The sequence below is a fragment of the Amphiprion ocellaris genome, chromosome 2, assembly GCF_022539595.1.
Source record: "Amphiprion ocellaris isolate individual 3 ecotype Okinawa chromosome 2, ASM2253959v1, whole genome shotgun sequence".
NCBI classification, from domain to species: Eukaryota; Metazoa; Chordata; class Actinopteri; family Pomacentridae; genus Amphiprion; species Amphiprion ocellaris.
In genome coordinates this window covers 31,113,146-31,132,531 of record NC_072767.1, presented here as the reverse complement: position 1 = coordinate 31,132,531, position 19,386 = coordinate 31,113,146, and the positions used below count along the sequence as shown (strand labels likewise).

Sequence of the window (19,386 nt, the reverse complement as noted above, 5' to 3'; positions counted from 1 at the left end):
AAATAGCAATATATCTAACATTTTTCTGTTATTCTTCACGCAACAATCCATTCCATTATATGCCTGTCATTTAAAGGTGATTACTATGTTAAAGGTAATATTTTTTTCACATATATTTCCTATTAAATTACAATAATTACCTTAATAGAAAAGAACTGTAACAGATAAATAACAACTATGTACTGTATTTGTGATTGTTCAGTAATTGTTGCAATAGTAAAACAACACAAAATGAGATGCAACGTGAAACAAAATGATAAACAGGCAAACATGAGATACAAAACAAGACATTTAACAACAAAAACAAGAGAATAAATGACACAAACTAGTTTGAAAACAAAAATGAGAAACAAAACGATGCAAACAAGACACAAAATAATACAAATGAGACACATGACACAAACGAGAAACACAAAGCGAAACAAACGAGACACACCATGACAAACGAGTATACAGTATACACAAATACAGTGTATTATTGGCAAGTCTACTGACAATGTTAAACAGAAAAACTCACAATGCACTGCAGAGTCTGTTTTTAATGTACTGCCTTTGAATATATTTATTCTGACAAACTTGCTGCTAGACTTCAACCATTTATTTATTTATTCATTTATTTTGGACTGCATTAAGTAAAAATAGTGAGGCGTCACGTTGGTCTCTGCCTGGCTCTGGTCCCTTCATACGATGCTATTACATGCACAGTTTTCAGCATTTGTGTAAAAATTGCTTCATAATTTGCATAGACGTCAGGCTGACAATCCTCTCTTAACTTTCGGCAAGGAAGCAATTATCCATATTTTCAAAGGTTTAAATTGTCCAGACTGAACACACTATCTTGGCCAGGATGTCTTTCCTGAAAATTTCCTGTTTAAAATAAAGGTAAATAATTAAAAAATAAAAGTGCTACCACAGTGAGGTATCACACAAAGTTTGCCATTTCAAAATAAAACTTGTGAGGGATGTTTTTGCATTTAGTCTTGGAAAAAAACTTAGTTTTGAATTCCCTTTTATTAATAATGAAATGATCCTACATTAATTGTGCAAATCAAAGGAAACATTCTAGAAAAAACAATGCAGGAGTTGCTGTCCTATTCTTCTTCACCCCCAGCTTGTCCCAAAAAACATATCTGGAAAAGATAACAGGTTGCATTAAAAATACATTCTGTGTAGATTCTTCTTCTCAAACAGGATGAAGAGAGAAATTGTGCTTGTACAATTAAAAACACTGCATGCAACAAATAAAATTAAGGCTGAATAAATAAGAGTTACTTTTTTTCAGACTTTTTACATTACCAAGTGCAACATGTCAGATTTGCTCCAGGTAAAAGTAACTGATGGTCTCCGCAAATGTTACAAATCAGTGCAACAGTACATGCAAGTAAGGCTCATGCCTCGAGATTTATACACTACTAGTTGCATTGAACATGTACAGAACATTACAACCAAAAGCCTCTCCTGGAAAAATACCGTTCTTGAAAAAATTTAAACCTCATATCTGAAAGGTACACATGGATTTGTACTTTTGTTTGTGTACCCGTGTGCTGAAAGATATGCTAAACAGTCCTTTGCTCTCTGTGAGCACAGTGGAATCATCTCATGTCAAAATGTCAAATGCAGACCTGCTGTCATCGAGAGGTACTCTAAAAAAAAAAAAAAAACTGCATCATTCGTCTACACCTTTCAGATCAATCCACATGAGCGCCTCCTGATCTCACGCCTCTGTCAGCAGAACATCACATTGATCCTCAGTCGTACATCACATGGCCCCTGGAGGTCTGTGTGCTCTGACATGATATACTATGCTTCTGGTGTTTAAATAAACTCCTGAAAAACCAGTGACAGCATCAATCTATCATGGCTTTTGAATTCACAAAATGGTAAAAAGGTACAATGCGATGTTCTTTAACAGTCACCAACATGTATTCAGTTAACGTGAACATACTGAACCAAAGAAACTTTTCTACTGCAGTAAAAAAAGTCACTGTGCAAAACATGCAGACACTTTATGAGCTGTATAGAGTCGCCTCAGGACTCTGTATTTTTGTACAATCCAATAATTAGCAGCACAAAGTGAAAATCATGTGGATGTGGACTTCCATCCTCAGCATGTGGTCTCACACTGTGGCAGAAATGACTAATTTGTTAAGTCCAGAAAGCATGACAGTATTCAGTAGAGACTTTTCTGGAAGTATTCATACCCTTCTTTTCTACATGTCCTACATTTATTTTAATGAATAAAATTGACATGTCATTGATATCAGTCTAAACCCAATAATGGCAAATGAAAAAATGAAAACATGTTTTTCGAATTTCTTTTTCAAATCTAATAAAACGAACTGAAATCTCTCATCTACAAAAGCCTTCAGAGTCTTTGCAGCAGCTCCAAACTGAACAGCTACATCCCGTTTACCTCAATAATCTTTGAGATGTGCTGAGAGTTGTGGCAAAGTGACTTGGTTTGGACAGTATTTTGAAGCGTATCTAAGATCCCACAATTTACTCTGTATTGTCAAACCAAAAACCAAACCATGAAGTCCAAGGATGTTTCCACTGACTACTGCAATGAGAAAAACCTGATCGAGAGTGCAGAGCCGCAATGACCACAATGACCCAAAGTAAACAACCAAGACAACTTTAGTGTGTTTAGAGTGGCTTCAGGTTAAGTCTTTGACTTTCCAGGAGTGACCCAGCAACAGTCTACATTTAAACCACAGAGAACATCTGATGTTCTCTGTGCAGAAACCAGACTAGATGGAGGCCTCCATTCAATCTGATAAAGCCTGAAAGTATTTGCACTAAGAACAGGATAAACTGTCCAAATCCAGGTGAGCAAAGCCTGGAAGACTGGAAGCTGTTCCTGCTACTGAAGTAGCTTCTAAAAACTCCTGAATTAAGGCTCTGAATACTTTTTAAATGAGAGATTTTAGGTTTTCACTTACTAAAACTTGCAAAAATCAATGCTATCATTTTGTCATTCGTGGCTACTGAGAGAAAATTCTCATCTCATCCAAATAAAATAAAATCTACACCTTTAATAGCACAGAAGGTAAAAAGGTCTAAATACTTGCTGAAGCAGCAATGTATATACGGTAATGGTCAACTGTTGCTGCACTGTTCATATTGTGGCATCCCTCATTGAATATCTCTGGTGGTATTAAGCCAGCGGGGGAATTCTTGATATCAGAGTGGAACTGTTCAGTAGTAGTACACATATACAGAATGTTTGCATCAATGTGATGAAGAACCTTCACTTATCAGGTATTTCATTTAGTGGATTATATTATCTGTCAATTCAATTTTCAGGAAGCACACTATAAATGACACTTTGATGAAAGATTTTACCCATACTGCACCTCCATTTCATATCAGAAATGCAAATGTCAGTGTGAGTTAAAATTAGCACACATTTTAGATGATTGATGTTCCTGTGACACCCTGCAGGTTCTTGCACAGATGGATCTGTTCATTTACTGATGCTATCTGGTAGCACTGCTGTGCATGAAAGCAAAGCGTCAAAGGAAATACAAATACCTCCTTCATCTTTTCACTGTATCATTAGGGAGTCTGTGTATTCATGTCTGATCACTTTGTTTCATACTGAAATCATGCTGCTCTCGTCCACATACTCGTCCAGAACCGACCTCTGCAACATTCTGAGTTCAGTCCAGGAGTTCCTGTTTGATCGGTATGAGGGTCGGGGGGTGTCGGCTGCCTCGGACCTCCCTCCGCAGAATGTATTCACTAAACTGAGAAGAGTCCACTCCGCCACCACACGAGCCTGTGATCCAGAAGCCTCTTTGTTGTAACCGCTCCAACACCTGCAGCCACGTGCAACAAAAAAAAAAAAGCGAGACTCGTCAGGTAGGTTTTTAGCAAAACATTATCTCCAAACGGAGTGTCAAAGTCAAAAATATAGACTCAATACTTCATGAATGACAACGACACTAAAGTTGCTTCTTGGATGAGATGTGAAATATCTTCAAAAACTGAAAAGATGTGTCCACTTGTCTTCAACTGACACTCTTAGGTTTTTATGGATCACTCTGAAGTCACTGTAAATGTTTAATATTTCCCACCTCTGTGCCATCCACCGGTAAATACTGAGACACCAACGCATGAGTCACAGCAGGGACTGAATCAGCTAAAAGTTGCAATAATTTTCACCAGGATCTTCTCATAGTTGTACAAACAGAAACACATGCTGTCAGTGTAACTGTAAAGTCACTCTTTGCACTAAGATGTAGCTTTAATAAAAAAGAAAAGTGTGTTATTTTGAAAATCACTTCTTAGTAATTTATCAGTTGACAGATGTCAATATCTAATTTAACAAGTAATTAAACAGAGCAGTAAGTCATACTGTTGAGAAAACAGACAAAACAGAAAGGAAACATTAGTGTAGCTCAGGTAAATCTGAATGGAAGCAGAACTGGGTTTCAGAACAGCGTTGACCTGCACCGAAATCACGGAAATTCAGTAGACGACAAAAAATCATCATGATGGGTCCTTCCCACCTCTTCACACTGTGCAGCTTAAAATTTCATGAGCATCCTTTCTGATAATTTTATAGCACACACATGCAGCCACAAACCAAAACTATGGAGGCCAAACAGAAAAAGAAGTTTAATTATTTTTTAAAAATGTTATATTTTAAAGCTGTTTCATGATATCTGCTTGCTTGATTCAGACATTATTTGTACTGGTAAATAATAGGAAAAAAAAGACACCCGCAAAAAAGTTCTGTATCAGGCAATCAGACTGTGGTAACCAACAGACAAATAGTATGGCAAATAGTATGTCCAATGTGCGTGTGATGTGGTGTTGGATGAACACAGATATGGCTGCCTAAAAAGAAGAGGACAAAGAAGTTGTCTGTGTCAATTCTCAGTCATCCAGGTCATTGGATTCACTAGCAGGGACCTGCCACAAAGAAGTCCAGTTGCCTTTTACTGGTGTACAAGGTTGAGGAACACAATACAAACAGCAGCTTATACACAACAAGCTGTTGGTTTACTTCTGTAATGAATGTTCCCCCACCAACTACTGCAGACATTTGTAGATTTATTGCATTTTGATTCAGCTCAATTTTAGTTATGTCACAGATTGCTTATCAGAGATTGTTGCTGTTGTTTCCAATAGTGACGGGGATTTTAAAAACGGTTCCGCACAGATAGGAGAGGAGAAATTGCTGCTGCACATTTCAGCTGCACGAAAATGTGCAGCAGCAATGACAGACTTACAAGTCTACCTTCAATGAGTCAGACTAAGCATTTGGTGACAGTAGGGAGGAAAAAGTCCCTTTTAACAGGAAGAAACCTCTGACAGAACAAGATTCAGGGAGGGCAGCCATCTGTCTCGAACCGGTTAGGAGAGAAGAGAGAAAAGATGAGTTCTAAACAACAGTAAACAAACACTGGGGAGGTTGGCAGGGCCAGTAACTGCATATCAGAAACATGCTGCTCTGGAGCCAGACATACCAGCAGAAAGGTACAAGGAGAAAGAGGACGGCAAAGCACAAAACTACTGGAGAAACAAGACAAAGTTTGTGACATGAAATGCAGGCAAATAAATTCATGGAGAGTAAAAGAGATGAGAGATCAACGAAAATAGATGAAATGTGTAGCACAGGTAACCGTGGCTAAAATACAAATAAGCCTTTTGTGTCCCTGGACAAATAAATTCTGGTATATGGTATCTGTAGAAATTTTTTTCTGATTTTGTGTGTTTTTTTTTTTTTTTTTGTGTGTGTTTTCTAAGTTGAGCTTTCAAGGCCACTATGCTTTTACCTGATACAGCCAGGTCCCACCAGGCCAAACACTTCCATCTGGCGGACAGCTAAATCATTACATTTTCTTCAGAAGCGAAAGTCGAACTGATTGTGTGCGTTAAGTGTGAATGCCAAAGAAGAATAATCACAGTTGTGTCTGTCTTCGATTTACCTTGTATAGTCTGCAGTTGTTTTGTGTGTGTATATTTAAATGTGTTTCTAACAATAGCTGAGCCAGAAGCCCCTAGGGCAGGGGTCACTCTTCTTCTCTGGGTAAAATCCATCTCATACTCAGCCTCTCTGGCCTGAAACACAAACTAGTTCAGACGTAGTCCATTAGTTTCACTCTCTGTCCCTTCACACTGAAGTGAACATGGTGACATTATCTCATTGTGCCCTCAGGAGTTCTCTGCTCCTCTGTGCTGCTGCTCTGTCTTACTGAGATTCCCCCTGAGACACAGACAGACAGAATGACAATAAAGAAATGTGTCACCCACCAACACACAGCGGTTATTAACTGTTTTCAGTATGGTAAAGAGTCCTTCTGCTGAATATTTCCTGTCAACATGGATGGTAAAATGAAGGCATTAAAATATATTACCATTTTTAAAGTGACCTGACAATAGACTAGTTAGTCAGACAGAAGAGAGAAAGTAGCAGGTTATAATGAATGACTACAGAGTCAGATATTATATGGAGCAGACACCTAGAGGCCATTATACCAGGCTCACACTACAGGAATTTTGGGTCCATTTGCACCCATTTCACCTGTCTCAACAATTGGAGGACAAATCTGGTCTGGAGTCTTTGTCTGACCCAGTGTTGGGCCTAGATTTTTTAGTAATGTAAGGATGCAGATGCAGTCTGAAACGTCCAGAACTGCTCATCAGGGCCATACCAATTAATACCAGACATGTTTGATATGTAGGAGATAAAATCAGGATGGTTACAACTATAATTACCCAAGCCCTGCCCAGGGGAGTGGATAGTGTTGCCAAGCAACAATAAACATTGTAGCCCTGGAGGCTAATGTACGCTACAGATATTAAATGGAATTAGAGCATTTGCATTGACAGAGGCGAGTGCTGTCATTAAAATAGTTAATTCACCCAAAGAACCATGCACCACTTTCAATGTGCAAGTTGTTGCTTAAAGGCTGTTGTTGTTTCCTTAAGCGAAGGAAATTTTGAAAATGGTAATACAGACAGCTACAAGGGAAACGAATGTTGCCTGAGAAATGTCAGGCCTATACTATGGGTCAAAAGTTTTAGAACACCCTAATTTTTCCCGTTTTTAATTGAAACTCAAGTAGTTCAACTCCAATGAATAGCTTGAAATGGTATAAAGGTAAGTGGTGAACTGCTAGAAGTTAAAAAAAAAGCATGGTTACCCAAAACTGAAAAGTAATGTACATTTCAGAATTACACAAAAGGGCCTGTTTCAGGGAACATGAAATGGTTTACCAACTTAAAGCTGTTTTGCAGCATTGGAGGCTGATCAAGCCTTGAAAGTTGGTGCTACCAAATCCTACAGGTGTCCCAACTTTTCTTGATTACTTCCTCTGTCTGCATAAAAGTAGTGTTAGAACACACCGTGGCACTGTACCCTCGAGAGCATTATTTGAACAGTGTTGTACTGCAGAAAGTAGTGTGTTGCTATAAAAATGGTGAGGAAAAGACAATTAACAATAGAAGAGACACAGACCATCATAACACTTAAAAATGTAGGTCTTTCCTGCAGAGAAATTGCCAAGAAAGTCAAGGTGTCCGTAAGTACAGTTTTCTTCACCATCAAAAGGAACTCAGAAAATTGACAGAAAGAGGTCTGGAAGACCCAAAGCCACAACAGAATCAGTAGACAAGTTTCTGAGAGTCAACAGCTTGGTGATAGGCAGTTCACAGGGCAACAGCTTCAAGTACAGCTAAATAGTGGTCGTAATAAGAAGTCTCAGTTTCAACTGTGAAGAGAAGACTTGGAGTTGCAGGTTTGACAGGTTGAGTTGCAGCAAGAAAGTCATTGCAAAGACATCAGAAAAAGAAAAAGAGGCTTGCCTGGGCCATGAAACACCACCAATGGACTACTGAAGACTGGAAGAAGGTATGATGGACCGATAAAAATTTGAAATCTTTCATTCAGCATGCAGGATTTTTGTACGCCGTCGAAAAGGCAAAAAGATGGTTCCTCAGTGAGTGACATCAACTGTCAGACATGGAGGAGGTGGAGGTCTGGCGCTGTTTTGCCGGATCTAGAGTTGGTGACTTGTACAGAGTGAGAGGTACCCTGAACCAAAATGGCTACCACAGCATTCTGCAGCGCCATGCAGCATCCTCTGATATATGCCTAGTTGGTCAGGGGTACATCCTTCAGCAAGATAATGACCCAAAACATACACCCAAGTTATGCCAGAACTACCTTAGGAAAAAGAACAAGATGGTGAGCTTGAAAACATGGAGTGTCCAGCACAGTCTCCAGACCTAAAGGCCATGGAGCTGGTTTGGGATGAACTGGACACAAGAGTGAAAGCAAAGCAACCTACATGTGCCACAGATTTATGGGAACTTATGCAATAGAGTTGGGAAGAACTTTCTGAAGAATATTTGATTTCCATCATGGTAGGAATGCCACAACTGTGTTAAGCTGTTATATCTGCCAACGGTGGCCACTTTGAGTCAAAAGTTTAGAATACATTTTGGCTTCTAAATACACTTTTTTTTAACTTCATCTGTTTATTTGTTCTATGCTTTCATTTCAGAGTACAATGAGACATCCATCCATCCATCCATCCATTATCTATACGCTGTTTAACCCTCACGGGGGTCATGGGGGGGCTTGAGCTTGTCCCACCTGACTTAGGGCAAAACAATGAGACATTAACATGCATAATTTCCAATAAAAAAATAGAAAAATTGGGGTGTTCTAAAAATTTTGACCTGTAGTGTATATCCACAGTCTACACCTGGAGAGTCAGACAAAGACCATACTAAACCCTTGCTGTACAGAACCCTGGGTGTTTGTTTGAGGGGACATTTGTTAACAATGTCCGAACCACAGAATACATCATTGTATAGTCACAAATGTTAGAACAGAATAGACCTTTCTACACTGTGCATATTTGCATGTCCCTTGATGGCTCACAGAAAACTTACATAAAAACGGGGACAGAAATGCTGACAGAAAACCACACCCAGAAAAAGACTGGCCAATGTTGTCTGATTGCTTAAAGAACTGATCTTGCAGTGTATTTCGTACCTGAACAGAGCTGAGGTGGCAGTAGCCATTGAGCGGGAAGCGAATGATGTGTGCTGAGTCCTGGTTCCAGCTGGTGTTCAGGGAATTGGACATGACGTCTCTCACTTCAGGAAACACCTCCTCAATCACCGCCCGCTGGGTGCTCACACTGATCCTCTCGCCGAGCTCTGGAGCCACGTGAACCACCACACACTCACACTCGCGGCACACACCCCCACATTCCCGTTCGGTCCTCCAGCGTTCCAGCTCAGCTTGCAGAGGAGCCAGCTGGAAGAAAGTGGCCTCTTCATACAGCAGGGAATATTCCTGCAAAAACACACACCATATACCTGAAGACAAGCTGAGAAACAGAAAGACAAGCTGAAAACAAGAGGACAAACTCAAAGACATGAAGAGAAGCCGAGAAACAGGCATATATGAATAGAGAAACACAGATGTAGAGTTCATTAAATATTCCCATGCACAAATATATAGAGGTGCACACAGGTACATATGAGTATACACACATTCATGGATGGATTTTTGCTTAAAACAAAGTCAAATGAATGATCCATACATATTAATTGCTTATTCAGAAGTTCAGCACTGTAAGTGCACTGTATTGCTAACTCACTAGACACAGTTAAAGTCATTACATGTAATTTGAAAATGATCTACTTGAGTGTTTCGGTTGAAGTAATGAACTCACTTTCATTTTTCTAATAAACAAAACACATACTGTACCTGCTGATTAATTCCAAAGATGCTATAATCACATAAACAGTCTACACACACTGGCCTTAGGCCCTTTTCTGCTTGGGTTCCCATAATTATGATGAGGAATTAATGAACAAGAAAGTGAGGAGAATTAGAGTTTCTTTGACTTCAGGGCAGAACAGAGGTTGCAAATCACTGCCAGAAGATGCAGGTGACAATTTCTTTGCGCAAATATTCAGCCACACATACCACAAATTCTTTTTGTGTTGCCATGATATCAGAAAATGGTTGCAGTAACCAGAGTAACTGTTTCAGTCTGTACATGATGGCATAATGTTAAAACTGTATAATGGGATGCAGGTGGTGTGTAAATAGCAGTATATCATAAATAACATAAATAGAAACAGACTAAAATATGACAAAATTGATTTTTTGAGTCCCAAGCATGTAAATTTAAAAACTTATGTAATGTATTATTAATATGAGTGGTTATTTTGCTAAAGAAATCTTAAAACAGCATGAAAGATCATGCTTGTGAAGTGACTGACAACATCAACATCGTAACAGTACAGGTCATCTTCTGAACTGTATCTGTAACACTGAACTCTCTAAAAGCAGTCTCAGCATAGGTACTGTGGGTGGTCTATACACTACAGACAAGAGTCAAAAATCACCCTCTGTCAGAACTTTATTGTCTCTACTGTTCAGACAGCAATAAGCTGTGGCAGTACCTTATCAAAGCTCTAGACAGACACTCACTTTGAAGTCATCAGGGATGAGCAGTTTGGAGGTTCGGAGGAAGTTAAGTATGTAGCGGAACATGGGCCCATCCCGATCGATGAAGTAGTGCTGCTTTAGACTGTCCAACACTATGGGCTCCGTTCCATCGAACAGCCGGCCGATTCTGCCCGACACAACAAAGACACAGAGGTTTGTTCATTCAATGCCAAGCAAATGTTGGGGAAGCCATCAGGTCTGCTGAACACAGCAACTGCACTACAAGAGCTCAGCGTTCAGACCTTGTGGATGAATTAAAATACTTGAAACGGGAGCAGAAATTCTGGGTGCATCCGTTTCATGCACGAACAGTCCATTTCATTTTTCCCATAGATAATATACATGTGTCTCAACTGCACCACTTCTATCTTGGAACAGAATTAAACTCTTTCAGTTCATTATTAAGCTCCAATAGTTAACAACTGTGTTAGAAAAAATCTAGTTAGCCAACAGAAATTCAAAGGAAGAAAGTAGTGAAACATACAAACACTGATCCTAAAATTCTTCTGTTAAGCTCAGTAGTGTTTAAGCTTCTAACAGTAGCCAAGAGGTAAAAAAAAGACTATTGAGGAAACTAAAATCTTAGTTCAAAGATATGTTTTCAAGAGTTATAGACATTTTCAGGGGTTGTTTTTCGTAGCAGATGCATGCCTCTCACCTTGACTCAGGGTACTTGGTGAGGGTGGCCAGGCTGCTGGTGTACATGTGTCCTCCTACATCGATGTGGACAGGTGCGTTGGCTTTAGTGAGCTGGGCTGGTGTGGGGATGCCAACGGAGCCCAGAGGGGACACAGGAGATACAGAGGGCAGCTGCTGACTCGACATACTGCTGCTTCTGCCACGGCTGTCCTGGGACACATAATGGTTAATCCATTTAATGCAAGAAGACATTTACAGTGTATATACTGTATATATGGACTATTATTGTGTGTAATCCCTTTTTCTCCTAGTCCATTTCAAAGTACCTCTATAAAAATAATTGCCTGGAAACCTTGTGACCTTATTCATCTGACCTGAAGATTAACAGACATCCCTCATCAGCTTGTCTCATGAAGACAATCCTACTACTTCACAGCCATCTCATATCCATGCCATTTGAAACCCTAAAAGATAGTGGAGCTTATAAGCCTTATGCATGTTTAGATGAAGAAAGTAAATCTCCAAAAGAATTAACTGAGTCCTTGACAGTAGTACTCTCTAGGGAATGGTGAAGAGTCGGCTTGTACATCACATATGTATCAGCTACTCGGAAAATTGCCTACAGAGAAAGTTGCCGACTAACTTTACCTATGAGACCAAACTATGAATTCCCTTTAACCTGGCTGACATGTTCGGTGTGCTAGAAGAAGAAGCACACTGTCAAACTATGACCATACAACTGTGACATACAGATACATGACAATCAAAAATAGCAAATAAAACAGAAACCTCTGAAGTCCAGCTCGCTCAAGTCTACAAATCTCGCAAACGAGCATGTAATGTTAAATTAGACATTGGGCAGTAGGCATAGGTTAAAAAAGAATGTTCACTTGTGTAGCTCAGGTCCCATAACACAATTCAAACATTAAAATGTAATTGTGTTTGTGTAATGATAGGCTAATCTTTATAATGTATATTTATAATAAATGTCCTGACAGCTCTGGTGGAGCTCAGGATTCATTCAGAGAAGCTTAAACACAAATACTTCCACCTTATGAAGCTGAAATCGGGATGTAAAAGCTTACCTGTCAGATGTGTAGTAGAAAAAAGAACATCAATCGCTATCAGATTCAGTGTTTATGAACTTACCACTGCTGTGCTACATGTGTAAATGTGCAAATCACTCTTAATTTAAAGCAATAACTCATCGCTTTGGATGCTCTGTGGAACTGCAGGTGTTTATCAAAATCATAGGAGAGAATCTGACACACAGTCAGCTGTGGGCAACAAACAAGATTTCTGTAAGTGTAATGAGGTTTTTGCAAAATCCACAATTACAGTGAGACCTGAAAAACAGTGTTGCTTTAGACATAAATCTAACACATTTCAGATTTGTCTGATTGACATTAATAGCTGAATTTTGACAGACCTGTCAATATGTTATGTAACGGATATCTGTGGGTGGCACAGAACTACCTGGACAGAAGCTGAGGCTTGACAAACCTCGGCTGCATTGCTTCAGTGCCTGTGTGACGTTTAAAGGCCCCAAAAACCCTATGACTCCAGCAAACATCCCCAATGATGTCTCCAGGTGCACCAACATGACATAATGGATGTCAAAAGACGTGTAATATATAGCCTACAATATGACGGAGAAGTTGATTTGTGATGTTGCAGAGCTCTGTGTGCACACCTCTGCTGGCTATACATACAAACTGAGGCTTTTGAACTCTGCAGTTTTAATTCTGGAACAATATCTGTGAAGAAATGTTGGCTTGGCTGATAGTAAAAATGTAGTTTACTGGCTGTATTTGTCTTGTAATGTATAACAAAGTTTCTCTGATACATTAGTTTTGATCACCAGAAACATGTTGCTGTAAATGCTGCACAGTGGCGTGCTGGTTACCACTTTCACCTTGCAGTTAGAAGATCCCCGGTTCACTTCCCGGGATCTTTCTGCATGGACTTTGTATGTTCTCCCTGTGCGTGCGTGGGCTTCCTCCCACAGTCCAAAAATATGCTGAGGTTAACTGATTATTCTAAATTGCCCGTAGGTGTGAATGCGAGTGTGATTGTTTGTCTGTATATGTGGCCCTATGACAGACTGGCAACCTGTCCAGGGTGTCCCCTGTCTTCACCCCAAGTCAGCTGGGATAGGCTCCAGCCCCCCAGCAACCCTAATGAGGATTAAGCGGTGTATAGATAATGGATGGATGGATGAATGTTGCTGTAAATATTCAATGAGAGGAATCAGAGGTGGCCCACAGGACTTAAGAGGACAGATCCAAAGCCTTTGGCCTGTGCTCATTTTTGTTTCATAAATGCAACCAAGTGTATGGAAGGGGGTGTTTGGCACTTAATTTTTTTCTGCAACAAACAGAAATACATTAAAAGTTAATAAACAGGATTCATAAAAATAGGGCACATTCAACATATTTTCAACTATATACAGGTGGGACAAATTACTCAGTATTTACTGAGATATTTACTCAGTATTAGGGGGTTCATGACCCTGACAGAGCCTGCTACCCACCATGGTCAGGACATGTCCTTTTCATGGTAACCCTGACTACTGATGCCTCCTCCTGCTACTACAGATAAATTCACTAAGTGGACACAAAATAAGGGATGTTGCTGAAAGTGTGCACAAGTGTGGAGCCTTGAACTGTGACCTAAACAAGCTTTGCCCAATATACAAATGAAAACATCTTTGAGTCCTTCATGAAAACAACCATTCACAAGAGGATTCCAGTCACTTCTTATCTTATTCATTACAGCAGCACTAAATGAGCCCTTTTGAAATTGGTTCAGCAAAATTACAAGGAAGAAATCTTGAAATGCGTCCCTTATTGAATGACGGTTCAATGCTGTTGCCAGCTGCAGTCCGATCCTTTGGTCTTGAGGGTGCAGAGTTACACACAAGCAACAGGCGCAAGCAGTAACTTATGCAGAGCAGCACATGATCAAAACTTGGATCTGTTTTATGTGTATTTTTGTAACCACTTGCAATTTTATCATGGACTGTAAACTGCCACAGAGAACAAACATTTCATTCTGTGTCAGTAAGCAGCCGAGACGAGCCAACCGTGTGGAGGATCAAGAGGTTGGTCTACGGCTTAGACCCAGAGACCAAACAGTAGTCAGTGATGGAATGAATGAAGCCTGAAATCACAAGAGGCCTATCTAAGAAGGTGATGCATCAGGTCAGGAGTGCACCGGGAGCATGTTTCTTGTTTTCTTGAACATCATTGTGGTTTGTTCACCATAAAATTCACTTCTTTTCGAGATTCTAGGCTCATGCCCAGAGGACAAGTGTAGTGTCGCCTACATTATCACAACATGTTATGGCAATATGGTGGAGACACAGTTATGCAGTGAAAGCATTGGTCATTGCCATCTTTTTATAAGAAAAACAATATTAGATTTTTCAGTCAGTGCTCCAAAATTACCTAATTCAAAATGACATCCAAGTGTCAATGTAGTAGTGACAGTACTGTTTTTCCAGCCAGCAGAAAGTGCATGGATGACCGAAAATCTACATTAACACATCAGTGTTGTTTTTACACCTTGTTTTGCAGAAGCCTGTGCTGTCCCAAATAGCCAAAAAAAAAAAAATACTTGAAGCAGCACTGAACTACATTAGTAAACAATTACAAATGACTTGAAAGTGCCCTATTGATGTGTATGGGTATTTTAGGCCATTTTACACCAAGAATTTGTTCGCTGAAAAACAGAACAAAATTCTAAGCGAACTATTATGCATCACAACAAACTGCATGTGAACATTCACATAATGTAAACTCAGATGTTTCTGGGGACAGGAGGATGAAAGTAAATACTGGAAGAAGGTCCTGTGTTCTGGACTAGAGCATATATCTGTGAGAGAAACAGTGTGAGTGTGAGTTTTTTTCTAAGGTTCACTGCTGCTACTAGTAGCTACTGCTACACAAGCTGCTAAAATAAGTATGCTCTGTTGCATCTCTGGATGGATGGATGGATGGATGGATTACTGTGTTCACATTTTCTTGTTCTGTCTGATAGGCAAAACAAACCACAGTCTAGGGCTGCAACGAACAAGTATTTTCATTGTTGATTAATCTGTTGATTATTTTCTGAATTAACTGTTTAGTTGCTTGGTCTGTAAAATTTCACAAAACAATAAAAAATGTTGACCAATGTTTCCAAAAGCGCAAGGTTATGTCCTCAAATGTCTTGTTTTGTTCACATCCAAAAGACATTCAGTTTACTGTAAAGATCCATCCATCCATCCATTATCTATACACCGCTTAATTCTCATTAGGGTAATGGGGGGTGGGGGGGGGGTGGGGGGGTGGAGGGGGTGGAGGAGCCTATCCCAGCTGACTCGGGTGAAGGCAGGGGACACCCTAGATAGCTCGCCAGTCTGTCGCAGGGCCACATACAAAGACGAACAAGCACTCTCACATTCACACCTACGGGCAATTTAGAATGCTCAATTAACCTCAGCATATTTTTGGACTGTGGGAGGAAGCCGGAGTACCCGGAGAGAACCCACGCATGCACAGGGAGAACATGCAAACTCCATGCAGAAAGATCCCGGGAAAGCCGGGACGCGAACCAGGGACCTTCTTGCTGCAAGACGAAAGTGCTAACCACTACGCCACTGTGCAGCCTACTGTAAAGATGACTCCACAAAAACAGAAAGCATTCATAAGCTGGAATCTAACAAATTTCAAATGTTTTTTTCTTTAAAAACCACTTAAACCAATGCATCGATTATCAAATTAGTTGCCGATTTATTTACCAGTCGACAGCTCTCCCAGTTTGATTGAACAGGAATGAAGAGAGCAGGTGTGAAAACATATTCAGATCAAATATTTATCAGGCCTATGTAACTTATGCTCCTCGATACAGACTGTAAGGTAAGTGTCTCCAAGCATACATTTCTTCTGAAATAGGCCAGTCACACCATACGCACTGACAACCTTTGAACAGTCTGGCAGGACCTACCCACTCAGAAAAGTTTTACAGAGGAGTTGATTATTTGAATGGTGCCTGTCAGACAGCCTCAAGACTGTCAGAACATGCCAGCAGCCTGACAGGAAGCAAAGAATCACAAGGTCGGCCTGTCAGGCACACTGACACGACTTTGTGCTGTCAGAACACAAGCTATTCCTGATTGCCTTGTAGGCTACTTTACAGTGCCAGGTGCCTGGCAAGAAGCAAAGCATTAAGCTCAGAAAGAAGCAATTGGCAGCCTGGTAGGAGGCCAGTGCCTGAGAGGCTGGGAACAAAGGTCTCCTGGGCTCTCACACAGCTCTCTTCTAGACTCATTTGCTGTTTTCTCTAATTCTGTTCCAACAGCTCTCTTCAAACCTGGTCTGCTGCTCATCACTGTGTTCTTTTCAATTCTTAGTCTGAGGTCACACCACAAGTCTGGGGCTGTGTCTGAAATCACTCCTCTCTCACTATGTAGTGCATTTCATTACTGTGTGAATGGAGGCTTTGAAAGCGAACCAAAGAACAGAGTCATAAAACCTACGAATATCTGGGCATGTAGCTTTAAAGTGTACTTATTTAAGACATTTAAGTGACTAAATGTCAAGTGGAGCATCTTATAAATAACTCTGATGGCAAAAAGTTAAAAAAAAATTTACCTGTCAAAATTGGTACCACCAGGTGTGGAGTCTTAAATTTAATGACATGAAGAGTTTTATGACTCAATATTCATGGATAAAAAATTATCACAAAAAAGATTTTGTTATTTTATAGTCATCATGACAGTCAGTATTTGTGTTCTGGAGATATCCTTCCAACTTTAGGCATGCTCTTACTAGCTATAAAGACCAGCTTTGGATCTGGATCTAAAAATACAGTATCACCTGAGTGTTTTCTGTGTACAGGGCAAACTGTATTTGCAACATCTGAAATTGCCAACAATGACACATGAGTGGTGGACTGGATCTAGCTGATGAAGCAGTTAGATCTCTCAGGCCATTCTACTGGCTTCATTTGCTATTTAAGCACTATCAGTAACACTGAACCTGTAGACGAATATCAGTTTGTAAGAATATTAAAGGTTATTGGCTTATGTCGAAATCATTTCTGGGCATATGAAACTACAAACTGAGTCTGCACTGTAGTAAATGGAGCCTACACAACATAACAGGCAGATAAACTGGACCTGCAGACAGCGAGCACACAGCAGGTACATGCAGGCCATCATATCTACCACATCTACATACTGTGTGTGTGTGTGTGTGTGTGTGTGTGTGTGTGTGTGTGTGTGTGTGTGTGTGTGTGTGTGTGTGTGTGTGTGTGTGTGTGTGTGTGTGTGTGTGTGTGTGTGTTTGTCTGTGAGTGTGGTGACAGAACAGCTCTCTTAACCCTGCGGCTATTGCTGTAATGCATGGTGGGTAAATCCATCAGCAGGTATAGTTACCAATGGCAACAGAGGGACAGTCCCAAAGAGAAATCACTGCTGCTCCTCCTGCTCCTCACACTCAGTATGTCTCTTTTTAGAAGTGAATTTATGCTGTGTTTTTCATGACTGTATGGACACCAAGTTCTCTAACAGGCCATAGAGTCAATTTTTCAGTTTGACTGCAGATTACTATTTAGACAAAAGCAGTTTGCTTCAATCACCATGATTAAAACAGTTCTATCTGTAACTTTTAAATTAATAACAGAATTTAAAAGGCTATGATATCCTTAATATCAAAATGAAACTATTTATCAGCCAGAAACTGTAAAAACAGTTAGAAATGCTGTATTTCGCACTTTCCAATGGTCCTCAAAGTACTCAACTGTGATGTGAAAACAACCAAATCGAAGCTTAAAAGGTCTCCATTAACCAAATTCTGTAAATAAATAATTTAAAAAAACTGCTCTGCTCGGTGCAGACCCAAAGCAATTAACAACTCAGCTTCTACCAAAAGTCCTCCAACAAAAAATTTGCTGATTTCTCAACTGAACTGAAGGCTGTGCTGACATAGAGGAGATAAGAGACAAGTATGGGAACAAATTAAAATTGTAAGTAGTAAAATATTATCACTATTTCTACAGTATTGGTAACACCTGTTGTGATTTTTTTTTCTTTTTCTGTAAAACAAATATTAAAGGAAAGTCAAGTTTTGTTTGTTCTTTTTTATGATGTACAGTATATATATTTTTAAGTTTACCCCAATTCTAGCTATTGCTGTAATATTTCCATAGAGGCGCAGGAAGTAATATTACAGTCAAAAATTAGTACACGGGAACAAAAAAAGGTCTGAAATTGCTTGGGGTTAAGAGAGTTAAAAAGTTGCAACAATTTTTTTTTTTTTTTTTTTTTTAATATCTTTTTCAAAGATGCATAGCGATCGAACTAACACTTGTCAGGTCACACTTTAAAGGACCATACCAGTGTTTCTGCATATTTTAACTAGTTTACTACAAACACGTAGGCTCATCAGTTCTCACACAATGTAATTAAGATGCATTTTTCCTTGTTTTAGGCACTCCTAGTAATGTCACTACAACATGTGTGATATGATAATGTCTGGTGCAAAATGTGAAGCAGATAAGTAACTTGGACTAAAGTAGTTACAGCATGCAAAAACTCTGGTATAGCCCTTTCAACATGGGGCACTTAAATATCATAGTTATGAAGATTACAATGAATGGGGAGCACAAATATCATGATCAGGCATCCTGGTACCATTGGTAGAATGCAACAAAGTACATCTGCTCAAGTATTGTACCTAAACAGAATTCAATGTATGTGTGCTTAACCTATGTTATGTTGCTTTCTACTTTTACGCCACTATTATCATTTAAGCAAATATTGTATCTGTAGTGTACTACATTTATTTTAAAGCTTTAGTTACTAGTTATTTTGCAGATTTCGAGTATTAATATAAAATATAAATCAACTAATAAATTAGGGTATGTTATTATGGCTTAAGCTAGCCAGCAGTATATAAAGTAATCAAAATTAGCTCTAGCTGCAACTATAAAGTGCTGTATACATCAACAATCCAATAATATAGCCATACCATTCTGCATAAAGTACTTTTATGCAGAACGGAGCAAAGAGTACTTTTACTTTAGGCACTTTAACCATAGTTTGATGCTATTCCTTTTGCACTTTTTGTTATATAGATTTTGAATTTGGGACTTTCACTTATAAGAGAGTATTTTTACACTCTTATATTGCTACTTTTACTCAAGTAAATTATTTAAATACCTGACTGCCTATTCCACACATTTTCTTAACACGATCATGATTGGCATTGGTG

General features: G+C 39.4%; 1 protein-coding gene across 5 annotated transcripts in view; it reads right to left on the bottom strand.

The window, feature by feature from the left end:
* Positions 1-992: 992 nt before the first annotated feature.
* Positions 993-19,386, bottom strand: part of LOC111588756 (BTB/POZ domain-containing protein KCTD1-like) — a 41,377-nt gene continuing 22,983 nt past the window's right edge. For 4 of the 5 annotated variants that reach the window (XM_035943766.2, XM_055005180.1, XM_055005185.1 and 1 more), the window contains 4 exons: positions 11,148-11,338; positions 10,472-10,616; positions 9,017-9,322; positions 993-3,821 (listed from right to left, as the gene is read on the bottom strand). In XM_035943766.2, the coding sequence (XP_035799659.1) occupies positions 3,663-3,821; positions 9,017-9,322; positions 10,472-10,616; positions 11,148-11,338 (801 nt within the window). In that variant the 3' untranslated portion in view covers positions 993-3,662. Of the gene's footprint in view, positions 3,822-9,016; positions 9,323-10,443; positions 10,617-11,147; positions 11,339-19,386 lie in introns of those variants that run through there. The other variant, XM_035943760.2, reaches the window with a different exon arrangement.